Here is a 20,384-nt window from a genome sequence, read left to right on the forward strand (position 1 = left end):
ATCGCCGGTGATGTTCACATCTGGCGTCCATCGCCGCTGCCAGCCGAGCTCCGGCTACAGTTGGATGAGCCCCAGGTGATGGTGTCGTGTGTAGAGTGAAAACAGCTGCGGGACTTTGGAACATTTTTAACGAGTCTGTTGAGGGACTTTACGCACCGGATGCGCGTTTTATTTTTAATTTTTTTTAAATGCACGGAATATAAAATATAAGTATTTTAATATAAAACGCAGTCCTCGTTTTCACCCCTGGATGAACAGCAATTCTTCCAAAGATGGAGGTGGTGCAAGAATGCATGTCGAGCCCATCTGACACATCAACTATTTTAATTCATTATCTGGCTGTTAAGCTCTCAGCTTAACGTCAGCATGTGGCAGGAAGTGTCGCTGAGGGCTGGTTGAGGCGCCGGCGCCTGTTAAAGTGTCTCGAAATGCCACCTGAAGAACTCCAGAACCGTCTGCGGGGTTTAGTTCCTATGTCGAGGAGACCTCGCTGATCTCCACTTTACACGAGGAGGCTTTGGTGGCCCGGTTTCAGTCTCACACGGGCGCCACAGCCGGCGCACAAAAAGGCGTTTCAATCTCATCTTGCGCGTGACGGCCCTTTAATCCGCGGCAGCGTTCCTGATTCCGCCTCTGATTCCAAACATTCTTCTTCTCCTTGGCAGCAACGCGTCCCAGCTGAAGCAGCTGCAGGACCAGATTCTACTGGAGCAGCAGGAGGCAGCAGCAGTCTACTGGCAGGAGCAGCAGCAGCAGCAGCAGCAGCAGCAGCAGGACGAAGAGCAGAGCCAGGAAGTCCCGCCTCCACCTCCGCAGGAAGTGCAGCCACCTGCTCCGGCCTCCCCGCCGCTGCCCCCGCCCCCCTCCTTCCAGGAGCTGGAGAGCAACACCGCCGCCATGCAGGCCAGCACCTTTAACTACGCCCGGCCCAAGCAGTTCATCGCCGCCCAGAGCCCCGGCGGCTCGGGCTACGTCACCCAGTCCTCGGGCTCCTCGGGCTCCAGCCTCTCCTCCCCGCTGTCCCCCCCCGCCTCCCACAAGTCCTTCGGCAGGGTCGGCGTGCCGCCGTTCCCCAGGGCCGGCAGCCTGGACTCACCCGTCTCGCCGTCCTTCCCGCCGCCGCCGCCGCCCTTCTTCGCCTCCGGCAGCCTGTCCTCGCCGTCCGGCCCCGGCCAGGACTTCCCGCTGCCCCCGCCCCCTCCCCCTCCTCCTCCCCCGCCCGCCTCACTGTCCCCGGCTCGCTCCGACACGTCCTCCCCCTTCTCCTCTGTGCCCCCGTCGCCTGCCTCCAGCTACCTGTCCTCAGTGCTGCCGTCGTCCCCCGCCAGCCCCACCGTCAACGCTCTGGGTCTCCCCAAAGGCAACGGCACTGTGTGAGTATCCCTGCTGACCCCGCCCATCATGCTGACACCGCCCACTACACTGATCCCGCCCATCATACTGATCCCGCCCGCTACACTGATCCTGCCCATCATACTAACCCCGCCCACTACACTGACCATGCCCACTACACTGACTCTGCCCATCATGCTGAGCCCGCCCACTACATTGACCCCACCCATCACACTTAGGCCGCTCACCACACTGACCCCACCCACCCCAGCTGACCCCTTTCACAACATTGACCCCGCCCACCATGTTGACCCCGCTCAGCACACTGACCCCACCCAGGACGCTGGCCCCGCCCACCACAATGACCCTATTCACCAAGCCGACCCCGCCCACTACGCTGACCCCGTCCAAAACACTGACGCCGTCCACCACACTGACCCCACCCTCTACACTGACCCCGCCCACCAAGTTGACCCCGCCCACCACACTCAACCTTCCTCAGCGTTCTTCATACACAGTTGTGTTCCCTGGTAAATATCAATCTCCCCTGCCAGATAAAAACAACCCCTGTGGCCGACTGGAGGCTGATGGAGTTTGACATGTTTGGATTTTTTTGCGCGGCGTGTTTACAAGACAAGGGCTCCAGCGGGGAGACCCGACGCCGTGTGACTCCAGGTGAAGGGGTCGTGAGAACGCTGCGCTCGCCGAGGTGGGGTGACAAGGTTCCTGGCTCTCAGTTTGACGGCGCTCCTTGTGTGGCTGGTTTGGACTGACTGGGCCAACAGCGATGATTGCTGAGCGGAAAAATAGAAGTGAATGCCGCACTGCAGCGTCGCGTAAGAATCGTGCAGGAAAAAACTAAATAAAGGCTCAGGCTTTGTGCCGCACCCTAGCAGGCAGCCTACAGCTGGTTAAAGGTGTTTAGGTTTCCAGTTACCAATCGGCCAGTCGTGCGTGGCCTTGGGACTGCGGGAAGAGTGGGGGGGGGGGCACCTGCAGAGAAGCCACGCCCACACTGGGAGAACATTCAAACTGCTCACTGAAAAAAGGGCCCAGGTGCCTTGGAATTGAACTCACAACCTTGTTGCGAAACTGGTGCAAAACGCTCATGGTTCAAAATGGGTTCAATGGGTTCAAAAATAATAGATGATGATTGTCACTACAGCGCAACGCAGCAAACAACCAGGCAGCAGCCGTAGCCTGTTGCCGAATTGGCACAAATTAAGAGTTTGACCGCCGAAGTTACCGACTCACGGCAACAAAATACTTGAACCCGCTACAGTGTAACTGATTGGCTTTGAGGTGTGTGTTGTATGTTTGGGACCTGGGACAATTCCAATCCACAGAGCTGAAAACTCTCCAGTGGGATCAGACGTCTGCGGAGTTCATTGATAACAATCACTAGAGTTACAAAGGGAGGAAATTAGTCATTTTTTTCCCTCCACCCTCCTCTTCCTCCTCCTCCCAGTCCCACCTTGACCATTGTGCCCTGTCACTTTTCATCGTTCATTTCAACCAACCTCCCCCTGGCATTCCTGCCGCAGCAGCGAGCGATGAGAGATAAGAGGCGCTGGTGGAATTCCAAAAAGCTGGACACGGATCCAGCGGGTCCAGATAAGGCAGGGCTGCTCTCAGAGAGCAGGCACCCCCAGAGTGGAGCTGGGACAGGGCGGAGGACAGAGTATAACCCCTGCTGACGCACCTCTCGCTGTTCCGTCGCTGACCACATCTTCTTCTGCTTGGTCCTGGTTCCAGCAAGGCGTTTCCCAAGAGGCCCCAGGGCAGCAGGACGCCTCGCATCACCTCCGACTCCGACATCCAGGGATCCAAGGACGCCGTCATCCAGGACCTGGAGAGGAAGCTGCGCTTCAAAGAGGAGCGAGTCAGCAACGGGCAACAGGTGTGCTGTTGCTGCCGTGTGTGTGTGTGTGTGTGTGTGTGTGTGTGTGTGTGTGTTTGCAGGATGTTGAGCTTGTGCTCAGTAACACACATTAACTCATCAAACATGCAGAAGAAACAAACAAAGTTCCTCAAGTGGTAACATCTCCTCCATAGATAACCACATCCCATCGTAACACCAGGCCTCGGCGCTGTAGCTAGAGCCCATGGTGTGTGTGTGTGTGTGTGTGTGCGTGTGCGTGCTTGTTTGTGTGTGTTTGGAACTGTGCAACTCACACACTAACCCCCGCTGACACTATTAATCCCTGCTTCCAGAGGTTAACCTATGAGGAGAAGATGGCGCGCAGGCTGCTGGGTGCCGACAACGCCGCTACAGTCTTAAACACGCAGGAGGCCGAGGAGGAGCCCATCGTGCAGGTACGGTGCGGCGGCTCCGAGGTGGCGAGAGACACGCGTGACCAACCCCCCCCCCTCCACACACACACACACTCACACACCGGCGGAGTTTGATTCCCACAATCCCCCACCGCCGCACGTCTGTTTTCTGTTTTTCTCTTCGAACGCAGCAGCAGCGCCGCTGTCGGGTTTATTTTATACACACGCACGAAATCAGAGCCCCCCCACGGTGCGAGTGACCCCCACCTCCGATCCCTGTGTAAACACCGGTGAGGAGCCAGTTCTGAACGCAGCGGTATAAACATTGCAAAGTCCTGCAGAGCCATAAAAAGCCATGTTTGCGCTGCTGCTGCTGCTGCTGCTGCTGCTGCTGCTGCTGCTGCTGCTGCTGCTGCTGCTGCTGCTGCTAGCAAGATGCAGAGCAACAAAGTCTCCAGAGGTGTGAGAGTGACCCGACCCAGGGTCTGTGCACTTGGCAAAATTTTTCATTACCCATGATGCTCCTCACCAATCTAGATTATGTCTGTACACGTTGACAGGATTGGGAAACATTAGTTGCAGTCAGCACCGTCTGATCCAAAGCGATAAAAACTGTTTTTTATTTCCTCAATTAATCACAACCAGGTTGCTCAAGATAGTATCCAAAGGGGATATGAACGGGATTTTTTTTTTCTTTTTTTACTGACATCCACCTTGAATAATTGCTGATGTTACTTCCATCTGTCGGAACATTTGATTACTCTCTCGGTGTTGCACAAAAGGCTTCTTCTCTCTGTGCAGTGTTATGGAAAGTGGACGAGCTCTCCCATATTATCCTCGGTAGCTCCGGAGAAAAAGCCATTCATTGTACAAACATGTGATTTTAATCTGGCCGAGTCCCATCTTGTCTAATCATAACGTACTGGAATCAGATGTTTCTTCACCCGTCAAACTTTTCACTAAAGGTCCCACGGTAATTTAATCTTTACTTTTCAACCCTGACTCCAGTGGAGCAGCCGCACACCATTCGTCATCCAAAAAAACTGGGCGGATTTCCAAGAAATTTCATTTTTAGCCTTCTTTTTGCAGCCTCCTGCGGAAATCTCCTGTTAAATTTGACACTTTAAAGGCCTTCACCATGTTTCTAAGGGGTTAAAAACAAGGCAGTCTCAAAGGGCGCAGCCAAGTCACTAACCCTTTGTGACATCACAGAGAGCTGATTTCTGACTGTTTCAGCACACACTGTCTACAAATGTAGCTCAAACAAAAAAAAGGCAAACAGACTTTTCTTATGTCGGCCGAGATTATTGAACTTTGGTGAGTATTTTTCTCCAGGATATGGGACCTTGAACCCAAGATTTTTATTCGAAGCTCGAAACGCTCAGAGTGACAGCGTCCTCCATCCAAAACACTGACTGATCGCTGTGGGTCACAGACTGTTGCACCGCATGCCTCAGAGTGCAGTGACTCACTTCCAAACCTGAGCCACTGCAATGGATTTACGTGGAAATCTGTTAATCCCCAACGATCTGTTTGTGCATAAACCCTGAAAACACACACACACACACACACACACACACACACACACACACACACACGTTGTACCTGCTGCAAGGCTGTGACGGCACAACAAACCGATGACTCCCCTCATTTCTCCCAACAGGAAAACAAGGACAGAGAATCCCTCCCTCAGAAGGTCTCGGAAAACTCTCATATTTTTTTCTCACGCGGCCTCTCTGTTTGCGTCACACTCACTTTGTGCCCACAATGTCACGCTGTATGTGTGTGTGTTCACTCTGACCTGAGCAGCACCGACCCTGGGAATAGAGTGATAAGGGGTCGGAACAGCAGACAAAAGGCACCATCAGAAACAGGAATTTAGTTTGATTTTCAGGGCGGCTGCGGTTAGTTATTGACATGCGGCGGGCGTGTCGGGTTAAAGGCAGTGGGACGGAACTGATTGTGCATGTGTGCACATCGGCCCCTGACACCTCACCTCACCTCACCTCACTACCTGCTGAAAAAGGCTCAGTTCAAGACGCACACCCTCTCCATGCCTCAAACACGTCTCCGCGATTTCACCCACATTGCACTTTCCTCCCGTCTGCAATGCATGCTGCAAATGTCTTCCCGTGACATTGGTGAAAACTAGGGCTGTCAGTGTGAGCGCATTAATCTCAATTAATTAAATGCAATCCATAACTCGTACATTTTTTTTTAAAAATTGGATTTCAAAAGTAGATAGATGGATGAATATTATCATATTATACATATATATAATGGATACAACAAACTAACAATAGATAGACAGATAGATAGTTAGATAGACAGATGGCTATCTATCTATCTATCGTTCATTTTTTCCATCTGTTAGTTCTTCCATTTGTTCGTTCGACCGCGATGTAGTTTGTCGTAATACACTTGCCGTCACATACGGCAAGTGTATTAGGATGAGGTCTGGCGACTGCCGATGACGTGGTCTGAACCCGGCGTAAGCCTTTTTGTCCCTTTTACGAACCCGCAGTTGCCCCTCTGGCCGATTTCTGGTAAGAAATGGCTCACTTTATTGGGTTAAAATTCAAACCGGGATTAATCGCAGCTAACTATGAAGATTCTGCGATTAATCACTTGGACAGCCCTAGTAAAAACAGAAAAAGTCTTTTTTTTTTTCCTGCTGAAGCACCAACCTCAGCAGAGGAGGGGAGGCCACGTCCGTGTTGGCTGACTCACGCAGCTGGAGTAGCGGCTGTGCAGCTCGTACCCAAGGCCTGTCATTATCAGTGCGATGTGTCATCACGGCATGCAGCAGCTCTGCAGATGTTCCCCCTCCTGCTGGCACAGAGAGACGGATGAGAGATGAGAGATTGATGAGGATTGTTGAGGAAGAGGCGTGTCATCTATCTGGGCACAGCCGCTCAGGCAACAGGGGGAGAAAGTTGGCAGTGATAATCAGCGGCGGGTTAATGAGCGTGAGGAGGAAACAAGGGTGCAAGTGGCTGCAAATTCTTTTCTTTTTTTTAATTGCTGATGAATACCTGAGAGAGTGAAACTGCTGATTTAGCATGAAACCTAATTATCTGTCTGTCTGCCTGCCTGCCTGTCTGTCTGCCTGTGCAGGAGTACAAGGTGTCCAGCTTCGAGCAGCGGCTCATCAGCGAGATCGAGTTCCGGCTGGAGCGCTCTCAGGTGGAGGAGTCGGACGACGACGTGCAGCACGACGAGGACGGCGGCGGCCAGGGGGTGGCGCCCTCCTTCAACCAGAAGCTCAAGCACTACAAAGTGTTTGAGGGCATGCCGGTCACCTTCTCCTGCAAGGTCCACGGGGAGCCCAAGCCAAAGGTCGGCCCGCTCCACATCAGACGTTTATGACTGCGAGATCAATTTTTTTATTATGTTTTTGGGGTGCCTGGCTTTCTTTCTGAGGAGTCGCTGATGTGTGAGGTTGATGACAGAGGGTTTGGATATTGCACATGTGCTCTGTGTTGATAAGAGGGGGCCCTGTGCAGGAGCACACGCAGGGCTGGGCCGGGCCGGGCCGGGCCGGGCCGGGCCGGGCCAGCTGCCTGCTTGTGTCCACATTAATGACACGGTGATGACAGACGGCAGAATGAGCCAAACAATGTTGAAGAAAATATCCATTAAATATCCACTGAGTGACGGCTGTTACAATGTTCAGCCCAGACTAGCAGCGGATGATGATAACATGATAAATGATCAAAAAAACAGCTCTGGATGTCCATCAAAAAAATTCAAATATTTAGCCCTCTGTTTGTAGCCTAATGCTAAAAGTGCTTTGTTTTAACTCCCCGCTCAAACTGATGCTTTGCTGAACCTTCGGCATGTTTGGATGGAGACAAAAACCGGGCAGTTTCAGTGGGCGGAGCCAACACCGGGCTGGGGGTGTGGTCACTAGGGCGGGAGAAGAATCCGTATCGTTTGTGACATCACAAAGGGCAGAACTCTTAGGTTTTGCCGCTGAAAAAAATTAGTTTTGTCTGTTGTGAGCTGACTGATGTCGTGTTACAGGTCTACTGGTTCAAGGACGGCAAGCAAATCTCCAAGAGGAGCGAACACTACAGGATCAGCCGTGACGTGGACGGAACCTGCTCCCTGCACACAGTGGCGGCCTCTCTGGACGACGACGGCAACTACACCATCATGGCTGGAAACCCCTTGGTGAGCGGCAGCCCAGTAGTAGGAAAGGAAAAAAACGAAAGGAAAAACTGAGGAAAAGGGTGTTGAATGAGACAGGAAGTCACCAAAGCCCCGACGAGGGTCAGACGTTAATGTGCTACAGGGCCGTTCGGCTCCAACACTCACATCCCATTTCCTCCGCCGGGCCTCGCATACTCACAGCCTCTGCTCGTGATGTCAGCACCTCGTAAAAACCTCCCCATCTCTCCTCCTCCTCCTCCTCCTCCTCCTCCTCCACCTCGCAGGGCAGGGTGAGCTGTACCGGCAGGATGATGGTCCAGGCCGTGAACCAGCGGGGCCGCAGCCAGCGCTCCGCACCAGGACACATGCGCAGGTGAGGAAAGACAAACAGACCATTGTGTCTTACTCATGCATGCTCACAGTTCAGTTCCCTTTGTTGATCTGCGTGATTGGGAACAAAAAGAAAGGTCAGCCCTAATGAGCGCCAACACCTGCCTGCTCCACCCCGCTGCCATAACGAGCTTGTATACACAGCTTGCACTCATCCGAGGTATCAATGAAGAAGCAGAAAAAAAGCAAAAAGGCACGGACCACAAACACTTCTGGCCACCTGCGATCTGTTATCTGCACAAGCAGATAATGATCTCTTTCTTCCCTCCCTCCCTCTTTCCCTCCAAACCTCCCTGGTTGACCTGCAGCCACAGCGGTGATGTCATGGTTGTAGGTCACGGTGAAAGGAACCCCCTGTGGGTCCTGACCTGCCGAGCAGGGCTGCAGGGAGCGGTTCAGAGGGAAGGCGTGGCGGGATGCCAGAGCAGGAAAAGCAAGCCAGCAGGGCTCCGAGTGTTTACAATGAAAGTGCAGCAATTTACAAATGAGTGCTAACCGCTTACAATGAGAGCATTAGGGAGACGTTTGGGGTGGGGGGGGCGCTCAAGGAAAATAGGTTGAAGGTGGGGTTTCAAAGCTTGAAAGATGATTGAGCTAAAGTGGAGCAATCAGGTTGTTTACGGCCAGTTTAGCCAAGATGCTTGACGCTTCCTATTGGTTCAAAGGGGCGACATTGGCTGCCCGCTGGCTGCTTGCAAGTTCTGGCCACTACTGATTAAAATTACGGTTACAGCAACATGAGCCAATCTGTCAGCCAGGCATCACTTCCTGTTTGGAGGCCTTCTTCTTCTTCTTCTTCTTCTGGGAGAGCTAGCGGCAGTCGGTTCCAGCTTTCGCCACAACTGAAAAGAAGCGGATTGGTTATTGCTTATCCATGGTGAATGAAGACGGATTCAAAATAATAATGATAATAATAATGATGAGAGCAGGCCTTCGCTGAGGCTCAGTCCCGAATAATAATAATAATAATAATAATAATAATAATAATAATAATAACATAAGAAAAAACTATCTCGTGGAATTTTGCAAGATGGTTGTGCAACATTACAGTGTACAATCTCAGCGATCAATCAACTAAGGGGATCAATTCCTCACAATGGGTCTGACTTTCAGCAAACTGAAAAGCCTGTCTGTCTGTCTGTCTCTCTCTCTCTCTTTCTGTGCGTCTGTCTGTCTCTCCGTCTGTTTCTCTGTCCGTCCCGCTGTCCATCCATCCATGTGTCAGGCCCCGCTCCAGGTCCAGGGACAGTGGCGATGAGAACGACAACATCCAGGAGCGCCACTTCCGTCCCCACTTCCTGCAGGCCCCCGGTGACCTCATCGTGCAGGAGGGTCGCCTGTGCCGCATGGACTGCAAGGTAAGCAGAGAGTTTCCAGGAGTTAATGATTGAATTTTTATTTTTGTGTGTGTGTGTGTGTGTGTGTGTGTGTGTGTGTGTGGTCAATGATTTGTGTCTGAATTGATTGTTTGGTCAGCTGAGAAGGGCAAAATAAAATAAAGTGGAATTATTGGATCTTCTGTCCTTTGGATGATGACAGTATCAGATGGGTGCTGCCATTCTTTGGTGAAGGTAAAAAAAAAGGAGAGAGCGATAGAGAGATAGAAAGAGAGAGGGGGGAAAAAAAAGCTGAGACGTGACTGGAATGTGAAGGTTCCTGCGCCGCAGAGGATATTTTAATCACAGTAATAGAGAAAAGCTGTTTTTAAATCTGCCCTTTACTTGTTCCCCTGCGCCGCTTTGAGGCTCCTCGTCAAAGAGACAAAGTTTCCCTCCTCTTTTGCGTGAGTTCCACCTTCTCTGGGGAACAAAAAAAGATCCGGCAGAGACGCGTCGTCAAAATACTGAGGCGTGGGGCTTTTCTCCGTCTTTTCTGTGGAGGATTATGTGGGATCAGCTTTTCTGCAGTTCCTCGTGCTCGCACACCCTCGGCTCCGGCCGTCTCCCTCTATCTCCTTCATCACCGGCCGGCCTCCCTTTGGCCTGCAGCGCTCGCAGACTCTTTGAAAAAGACGTTGGTGCCATAAAATGAAACAGGCCCGCAATTAACTCGCTGTCAGAAACCAGACTTCTCTCTCCTTTTATTTCCATCCGCGTTTTTTTTTTTTTTCACTCTTGGCAGAATGCGAGCTTGAGTGCCTTCGGTGCTCTTAACGTCGAGGGTATTCTGAGCAAATATTTATTTCCAGGTCATTTGTGGCCTGCGAAAAACTTTCCGCTCTGAAAATAACCCGAGTTCTAAAAGTGCTCTGGATGTTTTCCAGAGCAACTTATCGCTGCTTAGTCTGTGACTTGTCAGGTCGTGATTCCAAAACATTTGCAAATGTCTCGATGACATTCTCTAATACATACAAAAACCAACCCGGAGCAGCGCACAGGGAACGTCTGCACGGTGGCCAACACAGTGGAGGTTCGCCGTTGCCGTGGACGACGTTATGTTAAAAAACCCACACACGCAATAGCGCTTGCGGAGCCAAAACATCCAAATGCAGAAGATCCACACTGTTGTTAGCACCTTCGTGAGCTCAGCAAATTAGGTCAAATGTTTCCAGAACTTGCCATGTCGTGCAAAAACGCTTGGAGGTCACCAAATGTGCTGCTAGGAACATTTATGTTTTCCGTCTATCAACCTTTTATCGAATAATTTCATTCTTTAATCCCTTTAGCTTACTTTTCATGTGGGTTTCCACTGTTTTTTAATACAGGGTTGAATTTTTTTTATCTCATCCCTGTAACACCAGAACAGTTCTGAAGGTTAGAACCTGCTGCACCTGCTTGAATGGGTGAACTTTCAATTATTGAGCAAACTTCCCCTGGAATCACACAAGACAAATCAATTGACTAAACACTGCTGTTTTCATTTGGCCCGGCGAGGCAAACACACACACACACACACACACACACACACACACCACAGAACACATGCAGCCAGTTTACTCACTTTGTCTGGATTAAAAACAAGCAACAGCTGCACCACAAACAAGCATTTTCACACACACACACACACACACACACACACACACACACACACACTCACACACACTGGGCCGACTGAAGCTCTTCCCTCTCTGTGCTGCCCTCAGGTGAGCGGCCTGCCCACCCCGGACCTGGTCTGGCAGCTCAACGGCCAGACCATCCGTCCCGACTCGGCCCACAAGATGCTGGTGCGGGAGAACGGCGTGCACTCGCTGGTCATCGAACCCGTGACGAGCCGCGACGCCGGCATCTACACCTGCATCGCCAGCAACCGGGCCGGCCAGAACTCTTTCAACCTGGAGCTCATCGTAGCAGGTAAAGAGAGGGAGGAAACGGCGGGGTAGCGAGGAGCGTCAGGCCCCGGAGAGACGCTGAGCGTGCGTGTGACCTGCTGCTCCTCTCTGCAGCTAAAGAGATGCACAAGGCGCCGACGTTTGTGGAGAAGCTGCAGAACACCAGCGTGGCCGAGGGGCACCCCGTCCGGATGGAGTGCCGCGTGGCCGGCGTGCCCTACCCCCAGATCTTCTGGAAGAGGGAGAACGAGTCGTTCACTCACAACACAGACAGAATCAGGTTAGACACACAGGCGACGCACTCAGATGTTTCAGATTCCAACTCTGAAATCTCCATCACGTCGAGACGGTTGTTAGCCGTTAGCTGTGACGTCATTGGAAAGGATAATTGCAAGCAGTCCTGTAAAGACTACAGAAGAGGAAAAAGAAGAAATGCAGGAAGTGACAACGCAGCTCGCTGTGGCTAATAAGATGAGCATGAGGGTGCGGAAGCAGCAGCTTCAGCTGAGCTGACTGGCAACAAAGAATGATGCTTAAGCCACTGAACCTGCAGTAAAAAAAAAATTAAACATAAAATGTCTGTTTTGATGTGATGAATGGAAGATTTGCTCCCATCGCCATCAGAGTTCTTCCAGTTCAACGCGCGCTTCTTTCGTCCTGTCCTCCGAGCATTGCACTGAACACGTTGTGGATGTTTTCCTTACCCAGCATGCACCAGGACAACTGCGGCTACCTGTGCATGATCATCCAGCCGGCCATGAAGGAAGACGCCGGCTGGTACACAGTGTCGGCCAAGAACGAAGCCGGCATCGTGTCCAGCACCGCGCGCCTCGACGTCCACAGTGAGTTTGAGTGTCTGAAACACACACACACACACACACACACACACACACACACACACACACACACACACACAGACAAACGCACGCTTCGCGTGGCTGAACTCCCCCCTCTGCTCCATCCTCCAGCCCAGTGGCAGCAGCCGAACCTCCCCAAGCCCAGGAAGGTGCGTCCGTCCACCAGCCGCTACGCCGCTCTGACCGAGCGAGGCCTGGACGTGAAGGCGGCCTTCTTCCCCGACTCCAGCCCCGTGCTGCAGCCCGGCGGCCTGGTGGAGAGCGACGACCTGTAGGCGGCGGGACCGTCGCCATCGGGCCGGCGGCTCCTCCTCCGAAAAAAAAGAGAAGAAGGAAAAACACAGCAAAAAAAAAAACAAACAAGACAAACTGTCCTGCCGAGACACATGTAACCGCATCTGCTTGAGGGACTCGTATCTTTGAATGTGCACGGACGGAGTTGAAGGGTCAGCGGGCAGGAGGAGTTCAGGCTTCTGCACCCAGAGACTGACTGGGGCCGTCGCCACCAGGAGAGACTGCTCGGAGGATCGTCAACTTTTCCCGAAGCTGCCGGCTGAAAATTAAAAAAAAAAAAGAAGAAAAAAAAAAAAGTAATAATAATATTAATAATAATAGTAGCAGTAGAGGACAGAGATGGAATTACGGTGCATGTTGTTAAGCGGTTCAACCATAATAATCTCACCACGATGAAACGATGTCCATAAGGAAGACAAAAAAAACAAACAAGTTGAGGCCTTGTAACCCCGAGGAAGGAGAGTCTTTAACGGCCTGTAGGTTCCCCTTTTTCCAGTTTTGTTGGTGAAAGAAATGAGGTTTGGACTGAGGAGATGCGGTTGTGTGCGTGCGTGTGGGGTTTTTTTGGTTGGCGGGGGTGAGGGGGGGGGTTTGTGGGTGCAGCGAAGGTTTTGAAGCAGGTTTAAGAGCGACGGACATCGTTAAGAACGAAGGGAGTGAGATGCGTTTGAGTTGGAGAGGAGCGGAAACTTTTTTAAAAACAAAGATTTTTTTTTGTCCTTTTTCTTGATCGTTTTATTTAAAGAAGTGTGACTTTAAACGCTCCCACGGCGCAGTCAGCGCCCTCTGTGTTTCTCCTCACACACGTCACAGATTGTCCATTTTATTTTTGTATGAGAAAAAAAAAAAAAAAGATATTATACCCGACAATCTTACATAAATTATATCAGCGGCATTTTTTTTTTTTTTCCACTGAAAGAAAAAAAAACTTTTTTTTTTTCTGTATCACAACATTCTCTCAATATATTTACTTTGCCTTAAATCACTTGTAGGCTTAAGAAAAAACAAACGCACGCACGTTGCTTTCGGCCACTTGTAGAGTGCCAACACAACTTTTTCCCCCCTCAGCGGTGGAGAGCAAAATGTATTTATAACTGCTGTCTTCCTCACCTGTCAAGCTAAACAACGTGGACGTCTCTTTCTCGCCCTGTCTGTCTGTCTGTCTGTCCGTCCATCTGTCTGTCCGTCTGGAGCTTGCATCAGCCGACCGTCACTGTTTGCACATTTCTACACCGATAAATGCCTGTATATGGATTGTTCTCCTGATACTATTTTAGGTTATCAAAGTTAATAAAAATCTAACTCCTGAGAGGGACTGCCAGCTTCTTCCTGCAACAGCGAGGTGCTGCCAACACACACACACACACACACACACACACACACAGGGAATTCTCTAATAATGATAACACTAATAAACTAAATAGAACCTGGACTAGAAAGTCCACACTTTCAGAGAAAAACTGAATGAAAGTAACTTCAGTAACTACAGTAAAATTAAAGTTTTTACAATAACAAGTTATAATTTGTGTCTCTGGACAAAGAACAAAAAAAAAAACGATTATTGAAACATTTATTGTCAATCACATAACACATCCCTGTTTTGAATTCTGCTTCACTTAGCACCAGTGTTGGTGAGTAATCTATTACTAAGTAATCCACTGCTGTACATAATTACTTTGTATGTAACAGTATTACTGTGGCAAAACTGGTAATTATATCATAATTACTTTATCAAGTGAAGATTACATTACTTTTACAAAATATTTTGCAAGATAAAAATATCTCATTATCCACAAAATGTCTGAAACTTAATAATTGAACTACTGTGCTTGTAATTATTTTTACAATATGGGCTGTGCAAAAGGCACCAGTGCTGTACGTGAGTTTGCTCTTTGAAATGTGCATGTGTTTGTGTTCAGAGAGCAAACGTTGATACATGTTAAAGAGGACTGAGGCAATATTGGAATGACAAAATTTGCACTTTGAAAAAGTTCATTCCAAAGCACTGAGCAACTGTTACTTTTTTTTTTTTAACTAAAGTAATTAGTAATTGATTACTTCTGAAACAAATTAGTTAGAGAAGTCATTAGATTACTTTTTTGATGAGTAATCAGTAATGAGTAGTTGGATTACTTTTATGGAGTAATCCCAACAACACTGCTCAGCACATCAGAACATCAGAACATGACCCATGTCCAACTGAGACCGCTGAAGCGTTGAAGTTTTGTTGCAAGAATACCAAGACAAATACACAATACGGGACATGGTTCACCACGACAGTCAGTTTATTGGCCCAAACAAAAAAAAAAAAGGATATACACAAAAAAAGAGAAACAAAGCAGAATTTCCAACCAAACAATCGCTCTCTGCGTAATCAGACCAACCAGATTCTATTATTCAGCAGCAAAGAGAAAACTCTGGACCGGACGGCAAGTTCAGGGAGGGAGGAGCGGCCGACAGCTGGAACTCCCGACGTGTTTGAACGACAGGGACAAGCAGCGCGGCATTTTCCGGCTCTCATCGGCGAGTGTGACGCTGACCTTCGACCTCATCCGTCCGTCCGTCCATGGCGCAGGTCCAGAGCTGCAACCAGACACTCAAAAACATTCCCAGAGCTAAAAATACCCCCCACCCACCTCCACCACCTCTAATTTCCTCCAGCTGCTGGTCCACATGCTTGGACCCCTGAACCCCCGCCCCCCCATCCAGAGGTGGTCTGCATGTGGAAGGAAAACCTGAGTGGTCGACTTGAAGTCATGGTTCAATCTACTGATCAAATTTAGGACCTCAGGGCGCAAAGGTCTGGACGGAGGCAGACACTCTGGAGTCAGTGGCGTTAGTCACCAACCAGTGTCTCTCGCTCACACACACACACACACACACACACACACACACACACACACACACACACACACACACACACACACACGGAGGGTGGTGGTGGGGGGGGGGGGGACTCAGTGAGTCTCAGTGACTCAGCATAAAACAGCAGCAGTGGGACCATGACGATGACGACGATGATGACGATGATCCTCAGAGGGATGTGGATTTGTGTCGCCCACGCTGAGAAGTGACTTCAGCAAAAGTAAACAGTCTTCAAAAACGTTCTCCGCTGATTCAGCAGCACGTTGCTTCGGAGGAAATCCCTTTAAGGCTCCTTTACAGTACACAGAGAGGAACCTCTCAAATGTCACTCTGAGCAACTCCAGCAAACTCTGTCATGCCAGGATGGAGGTAAACCCATATATCCACTAGGGGGAGCCGGCAACGATACGATTCCTGGCCGTGGTCCAACTTCAGTTTAGCTCCCATCCAGTCAATGTTGAAAATTTCTCAGCAAATTGTAAAATCTTTCTTTAAAAGAAATAAAATTCCAGCGAGGGTTCTTGTGACTTCTTCTGGTTTCAGCCAGAGGCTAAACTGCTCAACACTGCCCCCCTCTGTGCTTCCAGCAGCAGTGCTACATGTGACCTCTTGCCTTAAAGCTCCCGCAGCTCCCCTTCTTGTGTGTTTTAAAGCAAGACTTTTACCTCAGAGCAGGTCTTTGGCCTGCCTGTCCTTCACATGGCCAGCTGCAGTCCTCCGTCCACCACCAGCACCTGCCCGGTCACGTAGGGCGACTCCAGCAGGAAGAGGACGGCCTGCGCCACCTCGTCCGGCTCGCCGAACCTCCCCAGCGGGATGGATCGCAGCACCGACTCGTCCTTCAGCGCCGCCGTCATGTCCGTGCGGACAAACCCTGGAGGCAACAGAGGGCAGCGCAGCGCCGTGAGAGAGGTTCTAGAGTGGACAGTGCTGGAGAAGAGAGCAGATGGGCGTTACCGCACCTGGAGCCAGCAAGTTCACCCTGATGTTCCGAGATGCAACTTCCTTGGCCAGAGAGCGGGTGAAGCCTTCCAGGCCGGCTTTACTGGCGCTGTACGCACACTGACCGGCGTTCCCTCTCAGGCCCACCACGGAGCCTGGAAACCAAACAGCAGGAGGAATCAGTGCGATGGATGGGTTCGAATGCACAAGAAATCTACGAGTTGACGCTAGTTTGTAAAAGTCTAAAATCAATTAAGGTTAATGTTGAGTTTTCCAGCACGCAGGCACCACTTGAATTAATTTAAGGTGAGAACTAATAAAACAAAGTTCTATTCTTCTAATATCTTGATGATGCAATTTAAAATTGATTAATTATGTACTTTTCAAAAGTCAATTAACTTTATTATCCAACTTATTTATCACGTCTTTATTCTTGAAATAATAATAACTATTAAATTGTTATAAAAATTGCAATGAGAGAGAAAAGGTTAGAAAGGTTAGAATTCAATTCAAAGAAATCTCAATAAAGCAGCTTTACTGCCATCTAGGGGCGAAAAGGAAGACATGCAACTGATCAAGCAGCCACCCGGATCCGCCCTGGTCCGTACCGATATTCACAATGGCAGCGCCTTGAGTGTGCAGCATGCTGCGCAGCGCCGCCCTGCAGGTCAACATGGTGCCCAGCAGGTTGGTGTGAAGCAGAGCCAGCATGTCCTCCGGCTTGGTCCTCAGCAGCAGAGCATCTCTGAACACATACGATGTAGTTATAGTAATATATACATTTGTAGATGCTGCTCAACCTGACGCACTACGTTCATGCAAACACGTATGTAACACACACACACACACCTGTTGATGCCTGCAGAGTTCACAAGGTAAGTGATGTTTCCGCACTGCTTCTGGATGGCCTCAAAGGCTTTCTGCACCTCCTGCTCCTTGGAGACGTCACAGCTGAGAGCCAAGTGGTCCGCTGGAGGGGGAGACACAGACCGGGTTGGAAAGAGGCAGACGCTTCATGTGATCACGTAAAAACAAAATATACATAATCCAAGGCCTAAACTGAGTCACCCAGGCAGGGTTCATACAGCATACCTCCAGGCAGTGATGCGGCTGTGGCTTTAGCAGCAGCTTCATCCCTGGAGAGCACGGCCAGCCTGCAGCCCCTCTCTGCCAGCAGGCGGGACACGGCCTTCCCGATGCCTCGGGAGCCCCCGCACACCACGGCCAGGCGGGACATGACACTGCAAAGGGGGGGGGAGAAGACACATACAACTGTGTTCAATCACCTGCAGGGCTGCATCACTGTCACTGTGATCAGAGAGCAAAACCAAAACCCACAGCTCAGCTGAGTGTCAGGAAGTGAGGTTGGTGATGCAGAGCAAATTCCATTTTTTTTTTTTATGGTGAAAAATACTCACATAGCATATCATAGAAAGTAAGCTTATTAAGATACTTATTTACATTACATTATTCAAACACCTTCCTCTTTATGATTGACAAAAAACTTGAAAAGTTCATGGACATGTGAGAATATTTTGTATTTTGTTTACATTAAAGTTGTAAGAAAGTTTGAGCTCAGTTTGAGCTTGAGATAGAAGATGTATTAGTAAGGCCTCATGACTCTTTGTGACGTCACAAAGGTCAACTACATTAAAGTTGCTGTCCAAATCAATAGTATAAAACAATCAACACTTCTTTTTATGGCCAAATACTTCTATTGCATTGGCAGCAGCTGGGACACAACACAAGCAAAACTTGAATATACGCATCAGAGGTGTTTTAAAGTCAATGTGTCACAAAATATTCGCTGCTACTTGATTAGCGTCCTGTTAGCAAAAGCAATCTTACACCAAAAACTAACACGAAAAGCGACCTCTGCGTGAAATATTTGCCAAGTGACAACCAACACTCACGTTGTTCTTGACTGTATGTTGTGACGGTCGTGCGCATGTGGCTCCTCCGGGAAAAGGTTTAATCAGAGTAACGTCAGAAAGAGCAGCTTGACGGACGCCGCCATGTTTGTTTACGCTGCCATTGTGTCGCTGTAGGTTGGTCGCTAGAGGGCGCAGCTGACAAGGCAGTGGACGGTTATAATATATAACTGTTCAATTTTCAGTTATATTGCTTGCATGAGGGACTTGGCGAAAAATAAATACAACTCGCGGATACGTTTGACTTCTGTTAAGACTGTCGTTATTTGTGGTTAGACAAACAAGACTTATATGTATGTTTCTTTTCGCAGTTTTTGTCATGGTTGCTTCTGCCACTTAAACAACCTGCTACACACTGGATGTCAATTGCATTAATTCGTTCTCCTTTACCCTCGTGTGTGTGTGTGTGTGTGTGTGTGTGTGTGTGTGTGTGTGTGTGTGTGTGTGTGTGTGTGTGTGTCTCACTGCTCCCAAAGGAAACATTTGTCAGCAGGTGTGTCGCTGCTGTGCATGAAGTGAGTGATGTTCTGAGGGGGCTCGGCCTTAGTGGCGCACGCACGCGCACGCACACACACACACACACACACACACACACACACACACACACACACACACCTGGACGGCATTTCAAAGCGGGACGCTGCAGGATTGATTTTCTGAGGTTAAATCATGTTCAGATGCCAGGCTGCAGACACGACATGTGACCCTGAGCCTCACAGGGAGAACTGAGAGCTGCTGCTGCAGCATCAGAGAGGAGGGGGGGGGGGAATGCAAGTTCTCTCTACCACATGCCCTCGCATTATACCAATTTTCAGATCTCCACTTTTCATCCTGGACTTCAGTGAAGCAGCCCGGGATGATTAATTATTCAAAGGGCACTAAAAGACTCCCCATACCCGGTCCTCTGTTGACAGAATCCCGTGGAAGAGCTCAGTTTGAGCTCAACTCCTCTCGGAGGGTGAAACAAATAGAAGATGTGTTAGTCAGGCCTCATGACTCTTTGTGACATCACAAAGGTCTGCTGGTTCCAGGACGGCAGGTGATTGAGTGAGATGAGCAGGATCAGTTGCCTTCAACACACACATTTGATCTCGCACACATTTTTCTTTTCCAGTCTGTGACCCGTTTCTGCAGAAGCACCACTCTGCATTTACGGAAAATGGAGCTTCTCCATATCGGACATTCTACATTTCCTGAGCAGCTGAACTACATTATATCATATTATGTTATGTTATATTATATTGTATGAGATTTAGAACTTTAGATCTTTGAACTGGGACTGACTGTGGTGGTGTCGCAGACCTCAGCCTTCCTTCCTGCCTCCGCAGCACAAATATATGTTCATTTCGCGGAAACGCCGAGTGACGAAAGTAGTTTTCGGTGTCAGTCAAACATTGAACCGCTCTGTCTTGGGAGGCGCCTCCATCTGCGCGGCTGTTCAGCTGCACTGCTCTCTTTACCGACATCTCCCAACAATAAAATGCGTCCCTGAAGTGCCAGTGAACTCCACCCATCATGATAAAAGCTCCTAATTTCCTCCTTTGGCTCGCTCCACTTTTCCCAAAAGTGTGAGGAAATCAGCCCTCGGTGATGTCACCAGGGACACTGCTACCTCTCCCAGCCAGGTGTTTTTCCTCCTGCTGCTCAAAGTGCCTCTGGATGTTTTTGTCTCCATCCAAACATGTGGAAGGTCCAGGAATCGAGCAGTTTCAGCAGGAAGCTAAAAAAAAAAAAACAGGGTTTCAGCAGATGGAGAGCTGGAGAGTTTTGCTTTTTCTTGAATAATTAATTTGAGTCTGCACCACTGCGATGTAAAAACAACCATAATATTGGGCATTTAAAAGACTGTGGCTATTTTGGGTTGGTCTTTCCACTAATCTGTAGCAATAAAAACCCTTTTCTTTTTCATTTTCTCCCTCCGACCATATGGCAGCTTGGGTTTACTACATAATGCATTGCTTCTTATCTCGTGCCTCGTGGCAGTGGCCTGGCTGGCGCTGCTTTCACTGGCCCAGGCTGCTCGACACACCCCGAGACGGTTGAACATTAGCGCAGATTTCTTGACCTTGAGACTCT

General features: G+C 49.6%; 2 protein-coding genes across 10 annotated transcripts in view; one reads left to right on the top strand and one right to left on the bottom strand.

Moving 5' to 3' along the window:
- palld (palladin, cytoskeletal associated protein) overlaps positions 1 to 13,879 on the top strand; it is a 53,864-nt gene extending 39,985 nt beyond the window's left edge. For 3 of the 7 annotated variants that reach the window (XM_076045672.1, XM_076045675.1, XM_076045677.1), the window contains 12 exons: positions 666 to 1,373; positions 3,088 to 3,232; positions 3,547 to 3,648; positions 5,270 to 5,302; positions 6,724 to 6,945; positions 7,633 to 7,782; positions 8,046 to 8,134; positions 9,377 to 9,509; positions 11,234 to 11,441; positions 11,534 to 11,699; positions 12,128 to 12,261; positions 12,388 to 13,879. In XM_076045672.1, coding sequence (XP_075901787.1) covers positions 666 to 1,373; positions 3,088 to 3,232; positions 3,547 to 3,648; positions 5,270 to 5,302; positions 6,724 to 6,945; positions 7,633 to 7,782; positions 8,046 to 8,134; positions 9,377 to 9,509; positions 11,234 to 11,441; positions 11,534 to 11,699; positions 12,128 to 12,261; positions 12,388 to 12,551 — 2,254 coding nt within the window. In that variant the 3' untranslated portion in view covers positions 12,552 to 13,879. The remainder of the gene's footprint in view (positions 1 to 665; positions 1,374 to 3,087; positions 3,233 to 3,546; positions 3,649 to 5,269; positions 5,303 to 6,723; positions 6,946 to 7,632; positions 7,783 to 8,045; positions 8,135 to 9,376; positions 9,510 to 11,233; positions 11,442 to 11,533; positions 11,700 to 12,127; positions 12,262 to 12,387) is intronic. The other 4 variants (XM_076045674.1, XM_076045678.1, XM_076045673.1 and 1 more) reach the window with 3 other exon arrangements.
- The window catches only part of cbr4 (carbonyl reductase 4), a 28,908-nt gene extending 10,453 nt beyond the window's left edge, over positions 1 to 18,455 (bottom strand). The window contains exons 1-6 of one of the 3 annotated variants that reach the window (XR_012928957.1): positions 18,291 to 18,455; positions 17,470 to 17,618; positions 17,227 to 17,347; positions 16,986 to 17,122; positions 16,398 to 16,532; positions 16,042 to 16,309 (exon numbers count right to left, since the gene is read on the bottom strand). Coding sequence is in view for 2 of the 3 variants with exons in the window: in XM_076045686.1 (XP_075901801.1) it covers positions 16,131 to 16,309; positions 16,398 to 16,532; positions 16,986 to 17,122; positions 17,227 to 17,347; positions 17,470 to 17,614 (717 nt within the window). In the remaining variant the exon portion in view is untranslated. Of the gene's footprint in view, positions 1 to 14,832; positions 16,310 to 16,397; positions 16,533 to 16,985; positions 17,123 to 17,226; positions 17,348 to 17,469; positions 17,680 to 18,290 lie in introns of those variants that run through there. The other 2 variants (XM_076045686.1, XM_076045687.1) reach the window with 2 other exon arrangements.
- Positions 18,456 to 20,384: the final 1,929 nt, after the last annotated feature.

The sequence above is a fragment of the Nelusetta ayraudi genome, unplaced genomic scaffold, assembly GCF_046127955.1.
Source record: "Nelusetta ayraudi isolate G7.1 ecotype Tasmania unplaced genomic scaffold, CSIRO-AGI_Nayr_v1 ptg000084l, whole genome shotgun sequence".
In the NCBI taxonomy this organism is placed as follows: Eukaryota; Metazoa; Chordata; class Actinopteri; order Tetraodontiformes; family Monacanthidae; genus Nelusetta; species Nelusetta ayraudi.